This window comes from Chlorocebus sabaeus, chromosome 5 (assembly GCF_047675955.1).
Source record: "Chlorocebus sabaeus isolate Y175 chromosome 5, mChlSab1.0.hap1, whole genome shotgun sequence".
Lineage (NCBI taxonomy): Eukaryota > Metazoa > Chordata > Mammalia > Primates > Cercopithecidae > Chlorocebus > Chlorocebus sabaeus.
Window position 1 is genome coordinate 74,384,951 of NC_132908.1, and position 24,927 is coordinate 74,409,877.

Below are 24,927 nucleotides of genomic sequence, written 5' to 3' on the forward strand. Positions count from 1 at the left end.
GCACAGTGTGTCAACACTGGATATTACAATTAGTATCATGAGAGCAATATTTCATTAATATCACAGTGTGTAAACCCTGGATATTACATGTATCCTCAACAGAGCGATATTCATTAACATCACAGTGTGTAAACCCTGGATACTATAAATATCAGAGCAAAATTTCCCCAGTATCACAATGTGTAAACCCTGGATACTCTAAATACGAGAGCAAAAATTCCCTGGTATCACAGTGTAAACCCTGGATTCTATAAATATTAGAGTTAAATTTCCCTAGTATCACAGTGTGTAAACCCTGGATACTCTAAATATCAAAACAAAATGTTCCTAGTATCACAGTGTGTAAACGCTTTGTGTAAACACTGGAAATTATATATATCAGACTGATATTTCACTAGTGTCACAGTGTGTAAACCCTGTGTGTGAACTCTGGATATTATAAATACCAGAGCAATATTTCACTAATGTCACAGTATGTAAACACTGAATATTATAAATATCAGGGCGAAATTTCACGAATGTCTCAGTATGTAAATACTGGATATTAGTAATATCAGAGAGAAATTTTACTAATGTCACATCGTGTAAACACTAGATATTACAAATATCAGACCGAAATTTCTCTATATCACCATGTGTAAACACTGCATACTACAAATATCAGAGCAGTATTTCGCTAGTGTCACAGCGTGTAAACACTTTGTGTAACCACCGGACATTATAAATGTCAGAGTGATATTTCACTAGCATCATAGTGTGTAATCACTGTATATTATAAGTGTCAGAGAGATATTTCATTAATATCACAGCGTGTAAACACTGTGTGTAAACACTGGATGTTATAAATATCACAGCGATATTTCACTGATATCACAGTGTGTAACCACTAGGTATTGTAAATATCAGAGTGACGTTTCACCAACATCACAGTGTGAAACCACTGGAAACTGTAAATATCACAGTGATATTTCACCGATATCAGTGTGTAACCAGTGTGTAAACAAAGGATACTGTAAATATCATACCAATATTTTGCCAGTATCACAGTGCCGGTATCACAGTCATATTTCACTGATATCACAGTGTGTAAACTCTGAATATTGTAAATATCACAGTGATATTTCATTAATGTCACAGTGTGTAAGCACTGTGTGTAGACAATGGATATTATGAATATCACAGGGATATTTCATTAATGTCACAGTGTGTAAGCACTGTGTGTAGACAATGGATATTATGAATATCACAGGGATATTTCATTAATGTCACAGTGTGTAAGAACTGTGTGTAGACAATGGATATTATGAATATCACAGGGATATTTCATTAATGCCACAGTGTGTAAGCATTGTGTGTACACTGGATAGTATGAAGATCATAGTGATATTTTATTAATATCACAGTATGTAAGTACTGTGTGGAAACACTGGATATTATGAATATCACAGTGATATTTCATTAATATCACACTGGATATTATAAAAATCACAGCGATATTTAATTAACATCACAGTGCACAAACACTTTGTGTAAACATTGGATATTGTAAATATCACAGCGATATTTCATCAGTATCACAGTTTGTAAACACTGGATATTATAAATATCACAGCGATATTTCATTCATATCATGATGTGTATGCACCAGATATTATAAATATCACAGCGATGTTTGCTTAATATCACAGTATGTAAACACCGTATATTACAAACATCACAGTCATATTTTATAAATATCACAGTGTGTAAACACTGGATATTATAAATATCACATTGATATTTCATTGATGTCATGGTATGTAAACACTGGATGTTGTAAACCTCAGTGATATTTCATTGATGTCATGGTATGTAAACACTTGATATTATAAATATCACAGAGATATTTCATTGATATCACAGTGTGTAAACACTGGATAGTATAAATATCACAGTTATATTTTATTAATATCACGGTGTGTAAACATTTTATATTACAAATATCACAGCCATATTTTATTAATATCACGGTGTGTAAACATTGGATATTATAAATACCACAGCGATATTTCATTGATGTCACGGTGTGTAAACACTGGATGTTGTAAATATCACAGCGATATTTTGTTAATATCACAAACTGCCCCACTGACCCAGGGCCAGCCACAATATGACTTTCATGGGCCCTAGCTACTTTTGTTTTTGTTCTCCCCTTCTTCCATAAAATAATTTAAAAATGAATATTTTATGACTGCATTCATATAAAGATGACTGTAATCCAAGCTGGATTCATTATTATATATTGCTTTTATTACATTCCTTTTCTTGTTCTAATTTAAAAAGAAATTACAATCAAAACATTTACACAGGTCCCTAAAATTACTGTGTGCCTCCTGTGCCTCTAAGGGAGAAGTCGCCCTACACTGACCCCTGGATTCTCAGCTCGCACCAGGCTCACACACACTTTTCTCCAGCCCCTTTCTGCTGTCTTTGCACAAACTTTGCCCTCTTCCTTGAACACTCTCCCTTGCCCTTTTCCTCATTTATCTCCACTATCCTGCACAGAACATCAGAATCCCCTTACAGCACAGATCACTGGGCCTGACCCCTGGCTTCCGATTCAGCAGGTGTGGTGTGGGCCTCCAAAGTTCACTTTTTATTTCCTCCCTCCCTTCCTTCCTTCCTTCCTTCCTTCCTTCCTTCCTTCCTTCCTTCCTTCCTTCCTCCCCTCCCCTCCCCTCCCCTCCCCTCCCCTCCCTCCGATTCAGCAGGTGTGGCGTGGGCCTCCAAAGTTCACTTTTTATTTCCTCCCTTCCTTCCTTCCCCCCCCCTCCCTCCCTCCCTCCCTCCCTCCCTCCCTTCCTTCCTTCCTTCCTTCCTTCCTTCCTTCCTTCCTTCCTTCCTTCCTTCCTTCCTTCCTTCCTTCCTTCTTGAAACAGAGTTTTGCTTTTCTTGCCCAGGTTGGAGTGCAATGACACGATCTCGGCCCACTGTAACCTCCGCCTCCCAGGTTCAAGCAACTGTCCTGCCTCAGCCTCTCTAGTAGCTGGGATTACAGGCGCCCGCCACCGGCAAAGTTTTGTATTTTTAGTAGAGAAGGGGTTTCACCATGTTGGCCAGGCTGGTCTCAAACTCCTGATCTCAGGTGATCCACCCGTCTCGGCCTCCCAAAGTGCTGGGATTACAGGTGTGAGTCACCGCACCTGGGTCAGAGTCCACATTTTTAACAGGACCAAAGTGATCCGGATGCTGCTGGTCTGGGGACCACGCTTTGAGAACTGCTGCTTTCAAAATGAAGTGCACTTCTATTTCCTCTACCAACTCTTCTCTGCCTGCTAATTTGGTCACATTTCTCCTTCGCAAGCTCAAGAAGGACCAAAGGCCCCTGCGTGATTTTTTTTTTTTTTTTTTTTTTTTTTGCATCAAAAACTTTTTATCTTCTTACTATTTTTGAGACAGGGTCTACCTCTGTCAGGCTGGAGTGCAGTGGCGCAATCACGGCTCACTGCAGCTTCGACCTCCTGGGCTCAAGCGATCCTCCCACCTCAACCTCTTGAGTAGCTGGGACCACAGGTGCGTGCCACCATGCCTGGCTAATTTTTCATTTTTATTTTGTAGAGATGGGGTTTCCCCATGTTGCCCAGGCTGGTCTGGAACTCCTGGATTCAAGTGATCCTCCCCTCTTGGCATCCCAAAGTGTTGGGATTACAAGCATACGCCACTGCACCCAGCCTTGTGTGATTAATTTATGTTTCTACCATTTAACTGTGAGCTCCACGTGTCTTTTTGCTAGCTGTGGGATCTGCAAGTGCTGACAGCAGTTCAAAAAGGTTGAATGAATCACCTTAACCTTCCAGCAACAGTGGATGCGAGTGTAAAATCCTATCACCTCACCAGCACGGTATTTTCTTTCTTTCTTTCTTTCTTTTTTTCTTTTTAAACTCTTCCAGATCTAAATTCCACAACTCCTGTGCCTGTTGCTTCCATAGAAGCCCAAGGAGCCGGGCAGAAACGGCTTTGCGCAACCGGGGAGACCCAGCCCTAAGCCCCGCCCCGCGCCTCTCCCCGCCTCTAGTCCCGCCTCTGGCCATAGGCCCCGCCCCGATCCCAGCCTCCGACCCCAGAGCTAGCCCCGCCCCGTCCCCTGTCTCCGCCCCAGACCCCGCCCCGCCTCCTGTTCTAAGCCCCGCCTCTCTCTCTGGCTTTAGGCCGCGCCCAGGCCCAGAGCTGCTCTGCGCAAGCGCGACCGGCAGAACAGCTCCGAGGAGTTCGCCCGGAAACAAACATTCCCCAGGGCAATGTCACCACCTGGTCTTCCCCAGGAGCCAGTCAGGTAAAGCCTTTCCGGGTCCTGGCGCCCCGAGCTTGGCCAGGCCCGGCCTTGATAGCAGCTGAGCCACCGAGGCCTTTAGTCCGGGACCGATTTTGCAGCTCCCGCCAGCACCTGCGAGCCCCGATGGGAGCATTCGCCTCCAGCAACCCTCAGGGTCCCCGAACCTTTGCACCTGCTCTGGCCAGTAACAGAACCGGCTTTAGCCACTATGGTTTACATACACGCTGCTCCCCTTCCCAGCCGGCTTGGCTCTTCTGCAATCCGCGTCTCCAGAGTTGGACCCCAGGACCCCCGAGGGTGGCACAGCCCCGCACCAGGCAGCCCCGGATTCAAGTCCCCCAGTGGCTACTTCCAGTCGTGACCTTGGGTCTGTCAGTTACGTAAGCTCTCTGAGCCTGGAGGTGACTCTGTGATCACTTGCCGGGCTGTTGTGAGGATAAAATGAGAAACCTGGAAAGTGAGACCATGCTTAGAACGGGGTGGCTGCTACTGCTGTTGATATCTTGGTAATTATTCCAGCGGCCAGTCCCTAAAGTGGACAGATACGTTTTTTGCAGCCTTTTACTTCAGCTGGTTTCTCTGGTCACTTCTGCGGTTTCTGGGTGGTTAAAAGCCACCATCCCACAGTTTCCTTTTCTGGAGGCGGGCCTGCCTGCATCAGATGTACTGTGTAATCCCCTGTGCCAGCATTCAGTGATTCTTTCCAGGCCATTTGGTGGTTGAAATCCACTGCTGTTACCCAACCACATCTAGTGAGCACCCTGCCATCTAGAAAGAGGCAAAAAAATAGCAAATACCTCCTGCAAACAACTGCTTATCTAATGATGGGGAGATTTATGACAGTGGTCACCATTCACTGAGCACCAGCTGTGTGCCAGCCACAGTATATGAACTGCATCATTTAATCTGCATAAATATCCTCAAGCCTGACACAAATGAAGATGAAACTCAGAGAAGTCAATCCTATACACTTTTTTTTTTTTTTTTTTTGAGACAGAGTCTCACTCTGCCACCCAGGCTTACAGTGCAGTAGGCAATCTCGGCTCACTGCAGCCTCTGCCTCCTGAATTCAAGCGATTCTCCTGCCTCAACCTCCTGAGTAGTTGGGATTACAGGCATGTGCCACGATGCCCAGCTAATTTTTGTAGTTTTAGTAGAGGTGAAGTTTTACCATGTTGGCCAGGCTGGTCTCGAACTCATGACTTCAAGTGATCCACCTGCCTCAGCCTCCCAAAGTGCTGGGATTACAGGCATGAACCACTGTACCAGGCCTCCTATACACATTTGAAGCCAATTCTGGGTATCTTAAACATCTGATTCTGCCCACTATGCAAAACCGCCATCCCACAGAAAAAGTAAAATCAACTGTTCCTTTTCTAGGGCTGTCATAACAGAGTACCACACACTGGGTGGTTTAAAACAATAGAAATGGTCTCTCATGGCTGGAAGTCCAAAATCAAGGTGTCAGCAGGGCCACACTCCCTTAGAAGGCTCTGGGGGTGACCTTTCCTTGCCTCTTCCAGTTTCTGGTGGTTTCTGGCACTCCTTGGCTCACAGCAGCATCACTTCAACCTCTGCCGCCATCTTCACATGGTCTTCTTCCCTGTGTGTGTGTCTCCGTGTTTTTTCTTCTTCTTTAATTTAATTTAATTTTATTTTTTATTGAGTCAGGTCTCACTCTGTCACCCAGGCTGGAGTGCAGTGGTGCAATCATGGCTCACTACAGCCTTGAACTCTGGGACTTAAGTGATCCTCCCACCTCCGCCTCCCAAGTAGCTGGGAATAGAGTTGCATGCCCTATGCCCAAGCTAATTTATGCTTTTTTTTTTCCTTTTGTAGAGACAGGGTCTTGCTATGTTGACCAGGCTGGTTTCAAACTCCTGGGCCCAAGCAATCCTCTCGCCTCAACGTCCCAGTTTTGGGATTACAGGCGTGAGCTACCGCACTCGGTTTGTTTCTGGTTCTTATAAGGACAACAGTCATTGGATTTAGAGCTCACTTTAATTACATCTAAAAAGATCCTATATCTGAATAAAGTCATACTCTGAAGTTTGGGGTAGACATGAATTTCAGGGGTGAGGAGATACTGTTCAACCCACTATACAAACTAGCAGCAAAACACACCTGTCAAAAGGACCAAAACAAGTCCACATAGGAAGGCACCATTTGTGGTTATAAATCCAAATACTTGGATATTATTGGGAAATTGTTCTCAAAATGTGTTCCCCTGTCCACAGCGTAACACTGTCATGTGGGAGTTTGATACAAATGCTAATTCTCAGGCCCTACATGAGAGTTACTGAGTCACAGTCTGGGACCGAACCTAGCAGTCTATGTGACAGCCAGCCCTCCAGGTGATTCTGTTGCTACCAAAGTTTGAGAACCACTGTTATAAGGCAGTTGAAGACATAGGAGTTGGAGAACATAAGGGCCAGCTTAACAGAAAGTGGTCTTCTAACCTTAACAATGATGTTTTCATCAAACCTGTCTTCTCTGAATATAATTGTAGTTTTCAAAATTCAACTATTGCATTATTGAAAAAACATTTTACCATACCTTATGTTTCAAAGAGAACTTGTGTACTAAACTGTGTGCTTAGGAGGTTTTTTTGTCATTTTCATCTTGCGAGCAACCATGCAATTTAGATACTATCATTTCTGTCGTGTTATTGAAAAATACACAGAGAGTCAGAAATGGCAAACTCCTAAATACACAACAAAGCAGAAACAGAGGTGGGACTATAAGCTTTTTACCGTAACTCTGCTTACTAAAATGTCTGTCTGGTTTGTTTTTATTTTAGAAACAGTTTGCTAGATGATGCTAAGGCCCGCTTAAGAAAGTATGATATTGGAGGCAAATATTCTCACTTGCCATATAACAAATATTCCATCCTTTTGCCATTGGTGGTTAAAGAAGGAAAACTCCATTTGTTGTTCACCGTCCGGTCAGAGAAGGTAGGTGGACAAAAAATTTCCTGCCCTTAAACCTCAGGACATCAGGAAACCTCACGAGATTTTGTCACTTGCACACATTTCAATGCCAAAATTCTCAAAAGGGCTTTCAGAATTGTGATGCCAGAGGCATACATCCACAAGTCACGGCATAACATGGTGTTTCTTGGAGAAGGTTTAACAAAGAAAATGAAGGAATTTAGCTAGCAAGCAGTTTAAAACGCTTTCAGACTGGGGTTACCTAACCTTGGTGCCATTGGCATTTGGGGCTGAATAATTCTTTGGTGTGGAGACTGTCCTGTATAATGTGGTGTGTTTAGTATCATCCTTTGGCCTCTACCCACCAGATGCCAGTAGCACACACAAACACAAGCTCACACACACCTTTGTCCCTTTGTCCAGTATGCCAGTAGCATACACACCACAAATGTCTTCAGAATTGCCTTTTGTCCTGGCAGGATTGGCGGTGCCAAATTGCCCCCACCAAGGGCTACTGTTTTAAACTATCCCACCCCCAGTATAATGTGAAAATACTAGAGCACAGAAGTTAACAGCCTCGGCTCTAAAGCTAGCTATCCATGTTGAATCCAGGCTCTCCCCTTGCCAGCTGTGACTTTGGCCTAGTTACTTACCCTCTCTGTACTTCAGTCTTTTCACTTGTAAAATGAGGACAGAATATTAGTTACTGCTTCATACAGCTGCTGTGAACATTTCACAGGGTAACAAATGTAAAGCACTTATACAACCCTGGTGCTTGGCAAGCAAGAATTCAGTAATGTTTGACTGTCATCGTTAGTGTCAAGTGGCAGACATGACCTGAAGTTTTGAGATAAATGATGTCACTATAAGGAAATGTTGGGCTGGGAATGGAGTTTCTGGCTCACCCCTTGTATTGGTCCATTCTTGCATTGCTATAAAGAAATACCTGAGGCCAGGGGCGGTGGCTCACGCCTGTAATCCCAGCACTTTGAGAGGCGGAGGTGGGAGGATCACGAGGTCAGGAGTTTGAGATCAGCTCGACCAAGATGGTGAAACCCCATCTCTACTAAAGATACAAAAGAATTAGCCGGGCGTGGTGAACACGTCTGTAATCCCAGCTACTCAGGAGGCTGAGGCAAGAGAAACACTTGAACCCAGGAGGCAGAGGTTGTAGTGAGCAGAGATTGTGCCACTGCACTCCAGCCTGGGTAACAGCGAGACTCCATCTCGGGGAAAAAAAAAAAAAAAAAGAAATACCTGAAACGGGGTAATTTATAAAGAAAAGAGGTTTCATTGGCTCATGTTTCTGCAGGCTGTACAGGAAGCATGACACAGGCATCTGCTCAGTTTCTGGAAAGGCCTCAAGGAGTTTACCATCATGGCAGAGGGCAGAGGGGGAGCAGGAGCAAGAGAGAGAGCGGGGAAATGCCACACACTTTCAAATGGCCGCGGATCTCATGAGAACTCACTCACTATCATGAGGACAGTGCCAAGATGATGGTGCTAAACCATGCATGGGAAATCTGCCCCCATGATCCAGTCACCTTCTACCAGGCCCCAGCTCCAACAATGGGGACTCCAATTCAACATGAGATTTGGGCAAGAACAAATATCGAAATTCTATCACCCTCGCACCCATGAGCGCAATCACTTTCCCTTGCTGTGGGGAACTTTCATCCAAGTACAAAAAGAAAATAAGCCATGTTAATAGGCTTTTTAAGCAGAATAATGAAAAGTTTTGTTTTTTTTTTTTAAATGCCGAGGAATCAGCTGGAGTTTTGTGGATGTAGAAGTAGACTTGTGCGGATTGTGTTTGGTCTGAGCCAGGCAGAAATGCCGTGAACTCAGGACATGATAGAAATCCAGGTTCCAAGGGGAGATACTTAAATGGAAACCGGGGGACCAGAGTCTGTTCCCAGCTCGGCCAATAAGCACAGGAGAAGCACTTACATATATTTTTTAAAATTATCAGATATGGCCATGTGCGGTGGCTCATGCCTGTAATCCCAGCACTTTGGGAGGCTGAGGTGGGTGGATCACCTGAGGTCAGGAGTTCGAGACCAGTCTGGCCAATATGGCGAAACCCTGTCTCTACTAAAAATACAAAAAGTTAGCCAGGCGTGGTGGTGGGTGCCTGTAATCCCAGCTACTGGGGAGACTGAGGCAGGGAGAATTGCTTGAACCTGGGAGATGGAGGTTGCATTGAGCCGAGATCGTGCCACTGCACTCCAGCCTGGGCAACAGAGCAAGACTGCATCTTGATAATGAATAAATAAATAATAAATAACTAAATAAATAAAATAGAATTATCAGACAAACAATAATATAAGAAATCTAGACAATACTACAAACTCAACCAAGGGGGTCTCTGGTTTCTTTTGTTTCACCCAGAGCCACTTTCGCCTGTCTATTATTAAGGTCACTTTTTAAAAACTATTTAAATTTAATTCAATCTGATTGTAAACACTATCTGGCTGTGGGGGTGAGAAATTCCCTCTGGCGCTCTGCCCCTCACACAAGCAGGGGGCTGATAGGAGATTTCCCCCCAGTGGATGGGGAGGGCAGGGCAAGAAGTGGGTTAACCCTTCTCAAATGTGCGCTCTCCCACTAGCCCTGGAACCTTGAACAAGTTTCTTTTTCTTTCTTTTTTTTTTTTTTTTTTTTGAGAAGGAGTCTTGCTCTGTCACCCAGGCTGGAGTGCAGTGGCGCCATCTCAGCTCACTGCAACCTCTACCTCCTGGATTCAAGCAATTCTTCTGCCTCAGTCTCCCAATTAGGTGGGATTACAGGTGTGCACCACCACGCCTGGCTAATTTTTGTATTTTTGGTAGAGATGGAGTTTCACCATGTTGGTTGACCAGGCTGATCTTGAACTCCTGACCTCAGGTGATCTGCCCGCCTTGGCCTCCCAAAGTGCTAGGATGACAAGCATGAGCCACCACGCCCGGCCTGCAAAAGTTCTTAAATCTCTTAATCGCCTCAGTTTTCTCATCCCTAAAAATGGGCCTGAGAACAGCACCTCATGTGCAGGGTTGTTACAGCCTGAAAAAGATCTGTAAAATGCCCGGCACGGCTGCTGGCATGCCATAGTGCTGCATGCTGTTGGCTGCTACCTATGTTTTCGTTTTCTCCTTGTCCGAGCCCACCTTGGATAAGGAACTCCTCTCAGAACCCTAGATCCCTGGTGCGCGGCAAAGAGCTGGCAAACCCCTTTCTCCACTGCACACCTGGGCAGAGCCCTTCAAGCCTTCAAAGCCACCCACTTTATAGCTTTCAGGAATTAGCTGCCCTGCACTATCGATCCTCATCTTCCCCACACCCTTGACCTCGCATCTGTCCTCTGTTCCCTCTTCTACCCTCCTCCAGCCTCCTCCCTGCACCCCATTCTCTGGGACTGGAAGTAGGCAAGAGAAAATTCAAGAACAAAGCAAAGATTGAAGTCTTAGGAAATTAGGCTGCAGCTTTATTTGGCCTCTGAGTAGCATTTCAGAAGGTTTTATTGAATAAAAATATGTATACTATTTATCAAAGAAATGACTGACAGCTTTCGTAGTAAGAGCCCTTTGCAGTGCTAATAGTTTAGTCAGTTTTAGAAATGTGCCTATTTTCTTCAAAACAGTGTAATATTTTCTTTTTTAAAAACAAAACTAAATAGACAGATAAGCTTATAGAGATTTATCCCGTACAACATGATGTTTTAAAGTATATATTCACTGTGGAATGACTAAATCTGGCTAATTAGTGTACTACCTCACATAGTAACATATTACCACACATATTGCTCACATAGTCACATATCACCACACACAATACCTCACATAGTAACATATTACTATACATATTACCTCACATAGTAACATATCACCGTATACATCATATAGTAACATGTCATCACACATATTTTCTTCAAAATAGCATTTTAAAAAAAAATGTAGGCTGGGCATGTGGCTCACACCTGTAATCCCAGCATTTTGGGAGGCCAAGGTGTGAAGATCACCTGAGGTCAGGAGTTTGAGACCAGCCTGGCCAACATGGTGAAACCCCATCTCTACTAAAAATGCAAAATTAGCTGGGTGTGGTGGTGCATGCCTGTAGTCCCAGCTACTCCGGAGGCTGAGGCAGAAGAATCGCTTGAACCTAGGAGGCAGAGGTTGCAGTGAACCGAGGCTATGCCACTGCACTCCAGCCTGGGTGACAGAGCGAGACTCTATCTCAATAAATAAACAAATAAATAAATAAAATTTAAATCAATAGATAAAATTGTATAGATTTATCCTGTACGACCTGATGTTTTGAAGTATCTATTCACTGTGGAATGACTAAATCTAGCTAATCAATGTACTCACATAGTAACATATTACTATACATATTACATCACATAGTAACATATCACCAGACATATTACCTCACATAGTAACATATCACCACACACATTACCTCTCATAGTACATATTAACACACATACTACCTCATGTGGTAACATCTCACCACACACATTACCTCTCATAGTAACATATTAACACACACAGTACCTCATATGGTAACATATCACCACATGTAACATACTATCTCACACAGTCATCATCTTTGTGGTAAGAACACTTTATATCCACTCAGCAATTTTCAAGAATACAGTATGTTAACTATAGTCACCATAGTATAAAATACATCTCTTGAATTTATTCCTCCTGACTGGCTGAAACTTTTTATCTTTTGGCCATCTCCCCAACCTTCCCCAAAACCACCTCAGCACATGGTAACCACCATTTTACTCTACTTCTATGAGACCGACTTTTTAATATTCCACATATGAATGAGATGACGTGGCATTTGTCTTTCTGTGATTGGCTTATTTTACCTAACGTAATTTCCTCCAGCTTCATCCATGTTGTCACAAATGACAGGATTTCCTTCTTTTTTATGACTGAATAATATTCCTCTCTGGATGTACATTTTCTTCATTCACTAGTTGATGGACACTCAGGTTGATTCCATGTCTTGGCCGTTGTGAACAATGCTGCAGTGAGCATGGATGTGCAGATACCTCTTCAATATACTGATTTGATTTCCTTTGGATGTATAACCAGTAGTGGGATTGCTCGGATATGGCAATTCTGTTTTTAACTTTTTGAGAAGCCTCCATACTGTTTTCCACAATGATTGTACTAATTTACATTCCCACCAACAGTGTGTGATCGTTCGCTTTTTTCCATATCCTCAACAATGCTTACCTTTTGCTTTTTAGATAATGGCCATTCTAAAAGGTGTGAGGTAATGTCTGTCCGTGGTTTTAGAGTTTTCCTGGTGATTAGTGATGTTAAGCATTTTTTTAATATACCTTTTCAGAAATGTCTATTTAGGTCCTTTGTCCATTTTTTAATTGGGTGTTTTTTATTATTGATATTGAGTTGAGTTCCTTATATATTTTGGATCCTAGCCCCTTTTATGGTTTGCAAATATTTTCTCCCATTCCATAGATTGTCTTTTCAGTCTGTTGAGTGTTTCCTTAGCTGTGCAAAAGCTTTTTAGTTGATGTAAGCCCATGTTTTTATTTTTCCTTTCACTGCCTGTGCTTTTGGGGTCATATTTTAAAAATCATTGCCTAGACCAAGGATAACATTTTCTTGAGAGTAGTGTTCTCACTAAGCCAGAATGGTCTTTTCCAATTCCTATTACCTATTAATTGGAATAGGTGTACAAGGCAACTTGAGTAGAATTGGTATGCTATGAGATAGTTTTGAAACCTTTCAAAATACAGTCATGTGCTGCAAAACAGCGTTTTTCCATCAATGATGGACCATATATACAGTGGTGGTCCCATAAGATTATAAAGGAGCTGAAAATTCCTATCACCAAGTGACATCACAGCAGTCATAATGTCATAGCACAATACATTACTCACATGTTTGTGGTGATGCTGGTGTAAACAAACCTACTGTGTTGCCAGTGGTCTAAAAGTATAGCATATACAATTATGCACAGTATATAATACTTGATAATGACAAAAATGACACTTCTGGTTTATGAAATTTACTACACTATTCTTTGAAATCATTATTTTAGAGTGCTCTTCTTCTACTTATTTTTTTTTAATAACTATAAAGCAGACTCAGTAAGGTCCTTCAGGAGGTATTCCAAAAAACACAGGCATTGTCATTGTAGGAGATGAGAGCTCCATGTATGTTATTGTTGCCCCTGAAGACCTTCCAGTGGGACAAGAAGTAGAGGTAGAATACAGTGACATTGATGATTCTGTGTGGTGTATCTTAGTTTTTAGCAAGAAAGTTTAAAAAGAAAAACAAAAATCCTTAAAAATAGAAAAAAGCTTCTAGAGTAAGGTATAAGGAAAATATTTTGTATAGCTGTATAATGTGTTTGTGTTTTAAGCTAAGTGTTCTTACAAGAGTCAAAAAATTAACAATTAAAAAGTCTAGAAAGTAAGAAGTAATAGTAAGCTACGGTTAATTTATTATTCAAAAAAGAAAAAGGCCAGGGGTGGTGGCTCACACCTGTAATCCCAGCATTTTGGGAGGCTAAGGTGGAGAGAATCACCTGAGGTCAGTAGTTCGAGATCAGCCTGGCCAACATGGCAAAACCCCATCTTTACTAAAAATACAAAAATTAGCCAAACATAGTGGCAGCTGCCTGTAATTCCACCTACTCGGGAAGCTGAGGCTGCAGTGAGCTGAGATCACGTCACTGCACTCCAGCCTGGCCAACAGAGTGAGACTCCATCTCAAAAAAAAAAAAAAAGAAAAGAAAAGAAAAATATTTTTATAAACATACTATAGCCTAAGTGTCTAGTGTTTATAAAGTCTAGAGCAGTGTTTAAAGTCCTAGGCCTTCACATTCACTCACCACCCACTCACTCACTGACTCACACAGAGCAGCTTTCAGTCCTCCAAGCTCCATTTATGGTAAATGCCCTATACTGGTGAACCATTTTTGATCTTTTATACCATATTTTTACTGTACCTTTTCTGTGTTTATATACACAAATACTTACCACTATGTTACTATCGCCTGCAATATCCAGGACAGTAAAATGGTATACAAGTTGTAGCCCAGAAGCAGTAGCTACACTGTATAGCCTCGGTTTGCAGTAGTCTATACGATCCAGGTTTGTGCAGGTGCGCCCTGTGTTGTTTGTGCAATGATGAAATCGCCTAATGCATTTTTCAGAATGTGTCCCTGACTGTACATTTAAAACAGGCATCATATCAGGTCTGTATTTCTGTCAAGCCTGATGACTGCTTGGAGGTGCCTCTGTCCCTGGCTGCCTTGGAGTTGAACATTCTAACAATAAAGCACTTTTGCAGAGTTGCTCTAACATTAGGTGTATTTCTTATGCATTTGGTGAGACACATTTGCAGTGGGTGGTGAGCGTTTGTTCAAGACAGTAGAAATATGTCCATCAACCTTCTTTTCACCTGTTCTCACGACTGTAATTGAGGTGAAGATGTCTTAAGTATTTAGCTATGGCAGCAATTTCTGCAGTGTTACTGATTTATCAGCACAGACGGACTTAAAAAAATTTTTTTGAGCCTTGCCCCAATGAGGCTGTGGACTATAAAATGTCAAAAAGTGTATCATGGCATTGTCTTAGTCCTCTCAAGCTGCTAGAACAAAACACCTTAGACTGGGTGGCTTATAAACAACAGATATTAATTATCAGAGTTCTGGAAGCTGCGAAGTCCAAGATGAAGCTGCCAGAAGATTTGGTGTCTGGTGAGGGCCCTGTTCCAGTTCATAGATAGTCATCTTTTCGGTGTCCTTACAGAGAAAGGGGCAAAAGGTCTGTTTCAGGCCTCTTTTATAAGGGCATTAATCTCATTGATGAGGGCTCTGCCCTCATGACCTAATCACCTCCCAAAGGCCCCACCTCCTAATGCCATCACCTTAGGGGTGAGGATTTCAACATATGGATTCATGGGAGAATAAACAACCAGGCCATTGCAGGCATCTAGTTTCTCCTTACATAGATATATTGGCCTAGGTGCTAACAACGGCAACATGATCTCTTGACTGAGCTTCTCAATGTCCAGGACTGACCTTACGAGTTCTCATTATTAAATATTTAATGTGGCCAGGCCCCAATCCCGTGCATCCATGTTCCTCATGGAACAATCTTCACAGCTCTGTGAGGAGCAGACTGTCATTACCCCATTGCACACAGTTGGAAAGAGGCAGACCCAGGACTCTTGCTGAGCCTGAGGGCTCCTGGACAATTCAGGAGAGAAAGGATAGTGGGTACTAGGCACGAGTGGGCATAAAAGAAATTGAGGTCACTTTGCTGAGATATTTGGCCCTGCAGAAGAGAGAACAGTGGAGCGTTTGTGCCTCTCCACTTCTGCCCAAGATATGAGAGAAATAATTTTCAAGACAGAGATAAGAAAGGGAGTAATTTTAGGATGCTATAAATAGAGACACAGTCAGTTCTCCTAAAGGCAGGAAGGAATGGAATCAAGGAAGGAGGCAATGCAGGGAAAGAGGAGACCTCTATTCCTTTACCAACACACGCAAAGATAAACATAGATGCCAATACAATGCTAATAGCTCCAGGGCCCAAATTATCTGTGTCTTACTAAACTTTTGATAAATGTATGTGGTACTGATTAAAACCACAAGCTCGTAAATTAAACACTGGTTTATATTCCAGCTCACTGAGTGAACTTGAGCAGGTTATTTAACCTCTGTGAGCCTAAGTTCCCTGTCTGAAAGTAGAAATAATAATAGTATAAGAGTAGCTTATGGCCAGGCGCAGTGGCTCACGCCTGTAATCCCAGCACTTTGGGAGGCCGAGGAGGGCAGATCATGAGGTCAGGAGATCGAGACCAGCCTGGCTAACATGGTGAAACCCCGGCTCTACTAAAAACACAAAAAATTAGCCGGGCATGGTGGCAGGCGCCTGTAGTCCCAGCTACTCGGGAGGCTGAGGCAGGAGAATGGCGGGAACCCGGGAAGCGGAGCTTGCAGTGAGCCGAGATCATGCCACTGCACTCCAGCCTGGGCGACAGAGCGAGACTCCGTATCACAAAAAAAAAAAAAAAGAGAGAAAGAAAAGAGTAGCTTACCTGCCCATCAGTGCATGAGAAGATAAACAAACTGTGATATATACATACAATAGACTACTATTCAGCCATAAAAAAGGAAGTACCAATACACGATAGAACATGAAGAACCTCAAAAACATATGTGAAGGGAAAAATGCCAGACACAAAAGTTGAGACTAGGTAAATCCACAGAGACAGGAAGCAGGGACAGAGGGAGAGGGGAATGAGAATCAACTGTTGTATGGGGTTTCCTTCTGGAATGATGAAAATATTCTGGAACGAGATGGTGGGGATGATTGTACGACACAGTAAATGTATTAAATGTCTCTTATTTTCTTCACTATAAAATGGTTACTTTTATATGAATTTCACCTCAATCAAAAATTAGTAGCTTATGGAACTGTTCTGAGGACCCAGTGGGTAAAAAATCTCTGTGAAACAGCATGCCCAGAACATGATAAGCACCCAATAAAGGACTCCACAAAATTATCTGTTGATAATATTGCCCCTTATATTATTCTTTCAGCTTTTTTCCCCTAGCAATGTCAATCCGTTTGTGTATGTGTGATATGGTTTGGATCTCTGTCCCCATCCAAATCTCATGTTCAGTTGTAATCCCCAATATTGGACTTGGGGCCTGGTGGGAGGTGATTTGATCATGCGGGTGGATTTCTTTATTGTACTGTCATCACAATAGTGAGTGAGTTCTCACGAGATATGGTTGTTTAAAGTGTGTGGCACCTCCGCTCCCGCTCTCTTCCTTCCGCTCCAGCCATGTGAAATGCTTACTTCTCCTTTGCCTTCCGTCATGATTGCAAGTTTCCCGAGGTCTTCCCAGAAGCCGAGCAGATGCCAGCATCATGTTCCCTGCACAGCCTGCGGGACTGTGAGCCAACGAAACCTCTTGTCTTTGTAAATTACCCAGTCTCAGCTATTTATTTATAGCAGTGCAAGAACAGATTAATACAGTGTGTGGTATGTTTTGTGGAGAAATAGAATAAAAGTTAGCAGTGAGAAAAATTTTCAAGGTTCATTTCTTTAAAAGAATTCAAGAAAACACATTTCTGGGCAATGGGGATTTTGATACCACCACCTAGGTAGGAATGGTCTCTGGTACAAAATCGAAGTTCAGTAAATATTTGTTGAATGAATAAATAGTTCCAAAATTAGAATCCCACATCGTAGTGCTGTTCTTTCTATATCCAGCTAAGAAGGGCCCCTGGAGAAGTTTGCTTCCCTGGAGGTAAGCGTGACCCTACAGACATGGATGATGCAGCCACGGCTCTCCGGGAAGCCCAGGAGGAAGTGGGGCTGCGTCCTCATCAAGTGGAAGTTGTCTGCTGCCTGGTGCCATGTCTTATTGATGTAAGGGTTTCCTCAGACACTCGAGCGCCGTCCCCACCCCCAGGTGGATCTACTGTTCTCAGGATTCCACATTTTCCAAACGTAACCCCAAAGAGTATGTACATAAGAGAACAGGTTCTCCAGTGGACATTGCCCCTCGTGAGCCAAGTGGCTGTGGGCAACCCCTTTTGCCTCTCTGGACCCCATCCAGATATAAAAGGGTTGAACTCCCATCAGTGGATTTCAAACTGGGTGCCATAGAACCCTAGAGAGATGCCTCAGAGTTATTAACATTCAGTTCACATTTATTTTTCTCCAGTATACATTGATTTTGAGAGTTCGGTTGAAAAAATAACACACACCCCAATGTGCTGGATACCAAATTTTAGCCCCTTGGAGACCACCAATGCATTACTTCTGCCATAAAGATCTCATTTTTCTACATACTATAGAATAAAGCCTCTCTGTAACAGATTAATTGAATAGAACCATGAAATCACTAGGCAAGCTATTTAAAAACTATTACTATTCATAACTGCATTTGTCTTGGATCAGGATTTCCTTGATAGTATAATATACATCAAAACATATTTAAAATATTTTTTAAAATGAATGTTGGAGCTGATATACCCAGATCTTATTTTCTTTTTATTTTATTTTTTATAGAGATGGGGGTCTCGCTATGTTGATGAGGCTGGTCTTGAGCTCCTGTCCTCAAGCGATCCTCCCACCTCAGCCTCCCAAAGTGCTGGGATTACAGGTGTGAACCACTGTGCTCAGCTTCAGATCTTACTTTCTATTGGTTCACCACAACAACCTCATTGTTGTACTAATTGACTTTAGAAGGGGTAAATATTGTATTAATAAGTATGATCTTGGATAACAGCATGATTTTACTATATAAGTGTTTTAATAAAACTTTTAACTTTAGAATAGCTGTAGACTGATGGAAAAATTGTGAAGATAGTACAGAGAGTTCTTATACGCCATAGACCTAGTTTCCCCTATTGTTGACATCTTACATCACTGCATACATTTGTCACAGCAAAGAAACCAATGTCAGCATGTTACTATTAACTGAACTCCATGCTCTGTTTGCTTTTTACTAGTTTTTCTACTAATGCCCTCCTTTCTGTCCTGGATCTCATCTAAGACACCATATTGTATTTTGTGGTCATGTCTCCTTAGTCTTTTGGTCCGTTATAGTTTCTCAGACTTTCTTATTCTCATGACCCTGACAGTTTTGAGATATAGTGGCCAGGTATTTTTAGAATGTTCTCCAATTTTGGTTTGTCTGGTATTTTTCTCATCGTTAAGCTGGGGTCATAATTGGGGAACACCAGAGAGGTGAAGTGCTCTCATCACACGATATCAGGGGTAGGTATAAACTCTTAATGTTTTATATACTGGGCTTTCGGGTAACTTTTTATTTCAAAAGAACAGTCCCACTGTTGCCTAACAGTTAGAAAACCAGTGGGTTAGATCATCCTTTATGTGCCATTTGACTAAACTCTTGGTGGTACAGTGTTTTGAAGATCAGTGATGCTGAGACAATGTCTGTCTTAATTGGGTCTTTTTTAAAAATAGAAAGGTCAGCACCCAAGGGTGGTTTTGTTTGCAAGAAGCTAGTGGCCACTAAATAAATGTTTTCTAAGTGTGTGTGTATGAAAGCGAGGTAGAGACATAGAATTACACAAGAAATGTGTCAGTTACTTTTCCATTTTGTTTTCTAATGGGAACTCTTTTCAGTTGATTTCTGCAAATCCACCAGCATTTGGAGGATTTACTTTAGAAATCAATTAACAAATTTAGCTATACTGAGTAAAAGTTTCCAAAATGAGACTAACTCCATTCCCAAAGTCCCCAGGTGCTACTGAGTTCCACATGTGGGTGGATAGAATTCAGCGGCATTAACAGGAAAATGTGTTTCCGGGAGATTCCTGGGGGCCAGATACTCCTGGAATAGGAGATTTCTAAAATGGCATGACTGAGAGATTAAACAAAGGCTTTAAAGAAAGGTCTGCTGTGTTTGGAAGCACAAGGGAGGGTTACTTTGTTTTTTTGGCCCCTGCTAATTTTTAAAATGTATCACAAAAATGTCATTTATTAAAAATTATAAGCATCATCTAATCTATGTGGCTCTTAACTTGGAGTGATTTTTCCACCCTGGGGAATTTGGTAATGTCTGGAGATCATAGCTGGGAGGGTGCTGTTGGCTTTTCCCAAGTAATCTCGAGTCCCAGTGATCTCGGCTCACTGCAACCTCCACCTCCCTAGTTCAAGCAGTTCTCCTGCCTCAGCCTCCAGAGTAGCTACCTATGTATGTACCTGCTACATAAACCTTCCAGGCAGGCAGTGACACCACAACCCCCACCCCAGTTTTCCCTTTTGCCAAACGTTTTTGTACTTCTTTTTGCAAAGGTCTCTGAAATATACCCAGGAGTATGAGCAACATGTCTGTGGTTGAATCCAGTTTCTGCCAAGTATTTACAGGATGTGCCCTTGGGCAAGTTTCTTCACGTCTCTAATTGCAGTTGTTAAGGCTTCTTCAAGAGCAGATTGTTGTAAGGAATCAGAGGGTGTTGGGAACTAGACTAGGTGCCCATAAGTTGTGGTCACTAATGGTAGCAGCAATCACGAATATTTACTAAGCATGCATTGTTGGGGCTCTGTCCAGGCCCCTTCGTATTCCTCTTACAACCGCAGGGCTTCTGATAACTCACCGTTACCAGATAGGGGTCCCGATCCAGACCCTAAAGAGAGGGTCCTTGGATCTCACAGGGTGAGTCCATAAAGTGAAAGCAAGTTTATTAGAGAAGTAAAGAAACAAAAGAATGGCTATTCCATAACAGAGCAATAGCATGTGCTGCTGGTTGGCCATTGTTATGGTTATTTCTTGATCATATGCTAAATAAGGGGTGGGTTATTCATGAGTTTTCCAGGAAAGGGGTGGGCAATTCCCAGAGCCGAGGGTTCCTCACTTTTTAGACCATATAGGGTAACTTCCTGACATTGCCATGGCATTTGTAATCTGTCATGGCTCTGGTGGGAGTGTCTTTTAACATTCTAATGCATTCTGATTAGCATATAATGAGCAGTGAGGATGACCAGAGGTTACTTTCGTTGCCATCTTGGTTTTGGTGGGTTTCGACGGCCTTCTTTACTGCAAGGTCTTTGTGACCTGTATCTCAGTCTCGTCTGGTGACTAAGCGTGCCCTAACGTCCTGGGAATGCAGGCCAGTAGGTCCAAGTCTTATCTTACCCAGCTCCTATTCAAGACGGAGTTGCTCCGGTTCCAACGCCTGTGACAACACTTGGCGGCTTTCTTCTGAAGGCTGGTACCCTTGATACTGGAGCCACCTTGCCATGTGTCCTGCACAGAGAGCTGGGAGTGCCTGTGGAGTCACTTCTGGCAAGGCAGTCCTTAACCAGTGACTGACTGGGGCTAGGGAGCATGAAATCCCAGCTCCCTTGTCTCCACGTGGGACAAACTGCATTTTAATTTACCCTCCAGAACACCCCATGGTGCCCTTGCCAGCCTTCTTCCCTTATGAGTCTTGCTCCCCTCCTCCCCTTACCTGTCTCCCCTGGGAGCACTTTCTTAAAACATCACTTGCATCTGAGTCCTTATCTCAGAGTCCACCTGAAAAACTCCATATTCAGAGACTAAGCATTTCCCCCACTGCCAGGTGTGGTGTTAGGTGCTGATAGAATGTTGCCTCTGCCCTTGGGTAACTTAATGACCCCAGATTTCCTGCCCAAGGACATATGAAGTCTATGTTCCTCTTGTCTTCTCCTGGTCCAGATGTTGACTTTCACCATTATTTTGGTTAATGGTCTGAGTTGTCTCGGTTCCTAAATTTGCTTTCCTGTCTTTAGCTGCCCCTCTGAGAATGTTCTGCAGCCTGGATAGGTCCCAGCCTCACCATGTGTCTACCTCTCTTGCTTTTCCCACCCACTTTCTCTTGGGATGCTCCAGGAATTCCAATTCTTCTCACTTTCTAATACAAAGTCGGGCAGCTCTTACCAGATCCCACATCCTCACTCAGCCCCAGGCCTCCCTCTCAGGGTTTCCAGTATAACAAAATAGTCTTTCATTTTATAGCACTCATGTTCATTTGCTTTCTTGTTTTTATTTATTTATCTATTTTTATTTTTGAGACTGGGCCTCGTTCTGTCACCCGGGTTGGAGTGCAGTGGCATGATCTCGGCTCACTGCAACTTCCGCCTCCTGAGTTCAAGCCTCCCAAGTAGCTAGGATTACACACACGTGCCACCACACCTGGCTAATTTGTGTATTTTTAGTAGAGATGGGGTTTCATCATGTTGGCCAGGCTGGTCTCAAACTCCTGACCTCAGGTGATCTGCCCACCTCGACCTCCCAAAGTGCCGGGATTGTAGGCGTGAGCCACCGCACCTGGCCACTCATGTTCATTTGCAAGCAGTTGTGGTTGTAAACAGAAATCCCTCGCCCATGTAATATAAACATGTGTATTATATAAAATAATTCACATAGTTGTATATGACACATATTTATATGTACATATAAATTTTTTCCATAAATGGGAATATGTCATAACTAGTATTATATCACTTTTCTGTTCATAAGTATAGCATATTTTTTTCTTTACTGAGAAGGAAAGGTGTCTATCCCATTCTTTTTAAAGGCTACATAGTATCCTATTTTATGGATATAAACCTAATTTATATAACTTAAATGCCTATAAAATGAAGAGTGATAACTTTAGAATTTTGGGCTGTTGTTGAAAGTAATGCTTCAGGTTTATACTTGTGTCTTTTCTTACCGGTAGAAATTTATCATACAGATACACAAATGCAATTCCCAGGTCAAAGGGAACACGTTTTTATGATACTGCCAAATTGCCATTCCAAAAGATTGTACTACGTTATGTTCATACAAGAAATCATTTTCAGAGTCATCTCATAGATGCCACTTCAGGTAGGGCAGGATGACTCCCATTTTAGGGGGAACATAAATTTACTTCCAGAGTAAGCTTTCTTCCCCTTCTCCCAGGTTTGGTGTATTTTCTTAGCTCACCTAGAAGTGGCATGATTTTAGTATTTGAAACAATATCACTTCACTTCTTAATTTCTCTATTCTGTTTTCTGCTTTTAGACAGATGCATTGATAACTCCATTTGTGGGTTTAATAGACCACAACTTCCAGGCCCAGCCGAATCCTGCTGAAGTTAAGGATGTATTTCTGGTGCCTCTGGCCTATTTCCTGCATCCACAGGTCCATGACCACCATTACGTCACACGTCTCGGTCACCGTTTTATTAATCATATCTTTGAGTACACAAACCCTGAAGATGGTGTCACTTACCAGATCAAGGGAATGACGGCAAACCTTGCAGTGTTGGTGGCCTTTATCATTTTGGGAAAAAAACCCACCTTTGAGGTTCAATTTAATCTTAATGATGTATTATCATCCTCTGAAGAGTTATTCCTGAAGGTTCATAAAAAAGCTACAAGCAAGTTATGATTTATGAGACCAAGAGACAAAGAACTATCCACGAGGATTCTGTATGTGCTTATCCATAGAACAACAATAACGCCAGCTGTTGGAATTTGACAGGTGTGAATATTTTTTCTGCAGTATGTAGTTAGAATCTTTGCCTCTTTTCCAGTTGCCTTCTATTGTCTGAAAAAGTAAAAGCTATTCAAAAATGAAAAATATGTTTATAGTGTTGCATATTTTTACCCAAAATATGTTAATAATATATTTCTTACACATATAAGAAAGAATATGTGGCACATAGTAGGCCCTTAATAAAGATTTTTTGAATATGTGACCATGTAGCATTTACCTTATTTGTAGGAGGGAAATATATATATATATATATATATATATTTTTTTTTTTTTTTTGAGACAGAGTCTCTCTCTGTCACCCAGGCTGGAGTGCAGTGGCATGATTTTGGCTCGGCTCACTGCAACCTCCCACTCCTGGGTTCAAGTGATTCTTCTGACTCAGCGTCCCAAGTAGCTGGGATCACTAGCTGCCACTATGCCTGGCTAATTTTTATATTTTTAGTAGAGAAAGGGTTTTGCCCTGTTGGCCAGGCTGTTCTCAAACTCCTGACCTCAGGTGCTCCACCCACCTCGGCCTCCCAAAGTGCTGGGATTATAGATGTGAGCCACTGCATCCGGATGGCTGTGTGTGTGTGTGTATATATATATATATAATCTGTTATTACATGTAACAAACTTTTGGACATCCATCAAAACCTATGTTCCCTGTCCCCTATGGTGGTAGAGTTTAAGCTGGGTCCACAGCACTCCAGGTAGAAACAGCATTACTCCAGATGCTTTGCCATTCAAGTTAACTCTGGGACTTAGTTTAGGCCAATGAGTTATGAGTGAAAGTTGACTTTCCAGGTCACCTCCAACTTAAGAGATAAGCCAGTCTCCCTAGAGTCCCTCTAGTTCTTTTTTCCATGAGCTGCAATGTGGACTTGTCTGCAACCCAGCCTTGACCATACAGATGAGGACTTTTCCTGGGGGAATGGCAGAACCAAAAGATGTCAGAGCTTGAATCAATGAACGACTCTGTGGAACAAAGTAACCTTCTAACCTGGGCTCTTCCCTTGGTACTGTTACATCAGAAAAGAATAAAATTCGGTGTCATCTCTCTGCCACTATAATTTGGAGTCACTTTTCTATAGCAGAACTAACCAGTATGCTCCAACACCTGAAAATAGCTAGAATATTCATCTGAACTTGAAGTGTTGTAAGCAGTTAGAAATGGGGATGATTTGACACTGGTTTTTTTTTTTTTTTTTTGTGATGGAGTCTTGCTCCTTCACCCAGGCTGGAGTACAGTGGCGTGATCTCGGCTCACCGCAACCTCCGCCTGCAGGGTTCAAGCAATTCTCCTGCCTCAGCCTCCCAAGTATCTGGGATTACAGGTGCCCACCACCACGCCCAGCTAATTTTGTTTTATTTTTAGTAAAGATGGGGTTTCACTGTGTTGGTCAGGCTGGTCTCAAACTCTTGATCTCAGGTAATCTACCCGTTTTGGCCTCCCAAAGTGCTGGGATTACAGGCATGAGCCACTGAGCCCAACTGATCTGATACCTTACATGTAGGTTCTGGGAAACACATAGGATGCCCTCCCTGGGTGGGAGGTGGGGTTCAGCAATCACCATCCAGGGCAGCTGAAATTGAGGAATATGAGAGGCTTCTATGCCTACCATTTGGGAGGGATAATGATGTATGTTTAGAGATGATGAGGGCAGAAAAACAATGATTCAGAGCATCAGCCCC

General features: G+C 42.5%; 1 protein-coding gene across 4 annotated transcripts; it reads left to right on the forward strand.

Annotated features, from left to right (window-relative positions):
* Positions 1–4,194: 4,194 nt before the first annotated feature.
* Positions 4,195–23,455, forward strand: NUDT7 (nudix hydrolase 7). 4 transcript variants are annotated; one of them, XM_073015590.1, is made up of 5 exons: positions 4,195–4,312; positions 7,113–7,266; positions 17,502–17,660; positions 18,306–18,399; positions 22,777–22,957. In XM_073015590.1, the coding sequence occupies exons 1-5, from the start codon at positions 4,278–4,280 to the stop codon at positions 22,845–22,847; spliced, it is 513 nt and encodes a 170-aa protein (XP_072871691.1). In that variant the 5' UTR covers positions 4,195–4,277; the 3' UTR covers positions 22,848–22,957. The 4 variants fall into 4 exon arrangements, with proteins under 4 accessions (XP_072871691.1, XP_072871690.1, XP_007992326.1 ...); XM_073015589.1 differs by lacking the exons at positions 17,502–17,660; positions 18,306–18,399 and adding an exon at positions 17,068–17,181 and having other exon boundaries at positions 22,777–23,455; XM_007994135.3 differs by lacking the exon at positions 18,306–18,399 and having other exon boundaries at positions 22,777–23,455.
* The last annotated feature ends 1,472 nt before the right edge of the window (positions 23,456–24,927 follow it).

Coding starts and splice junctions, on each gene's coding strand:
- NUDT7 (XM_007994135.3), top strand. CDS start 4,278: ATGTCACCACCTGGTCTTCCCCAGGAGCCAGTCAG. Junction 4,313..7,112: donor CTTCCCCAGGAGCCAGTCAG/GTAAAGCCTTTC, acceptor TTTTTATTTTAG/AAACAGTTTGCTAGATGATG. Junction 17,661..22,776: donor TGGTGCCATGTCTTATTGAT/GTAAGGGTTTCC, acceptor TTCTGCTTTTAG/ACAGATGCATTGATAACTCC.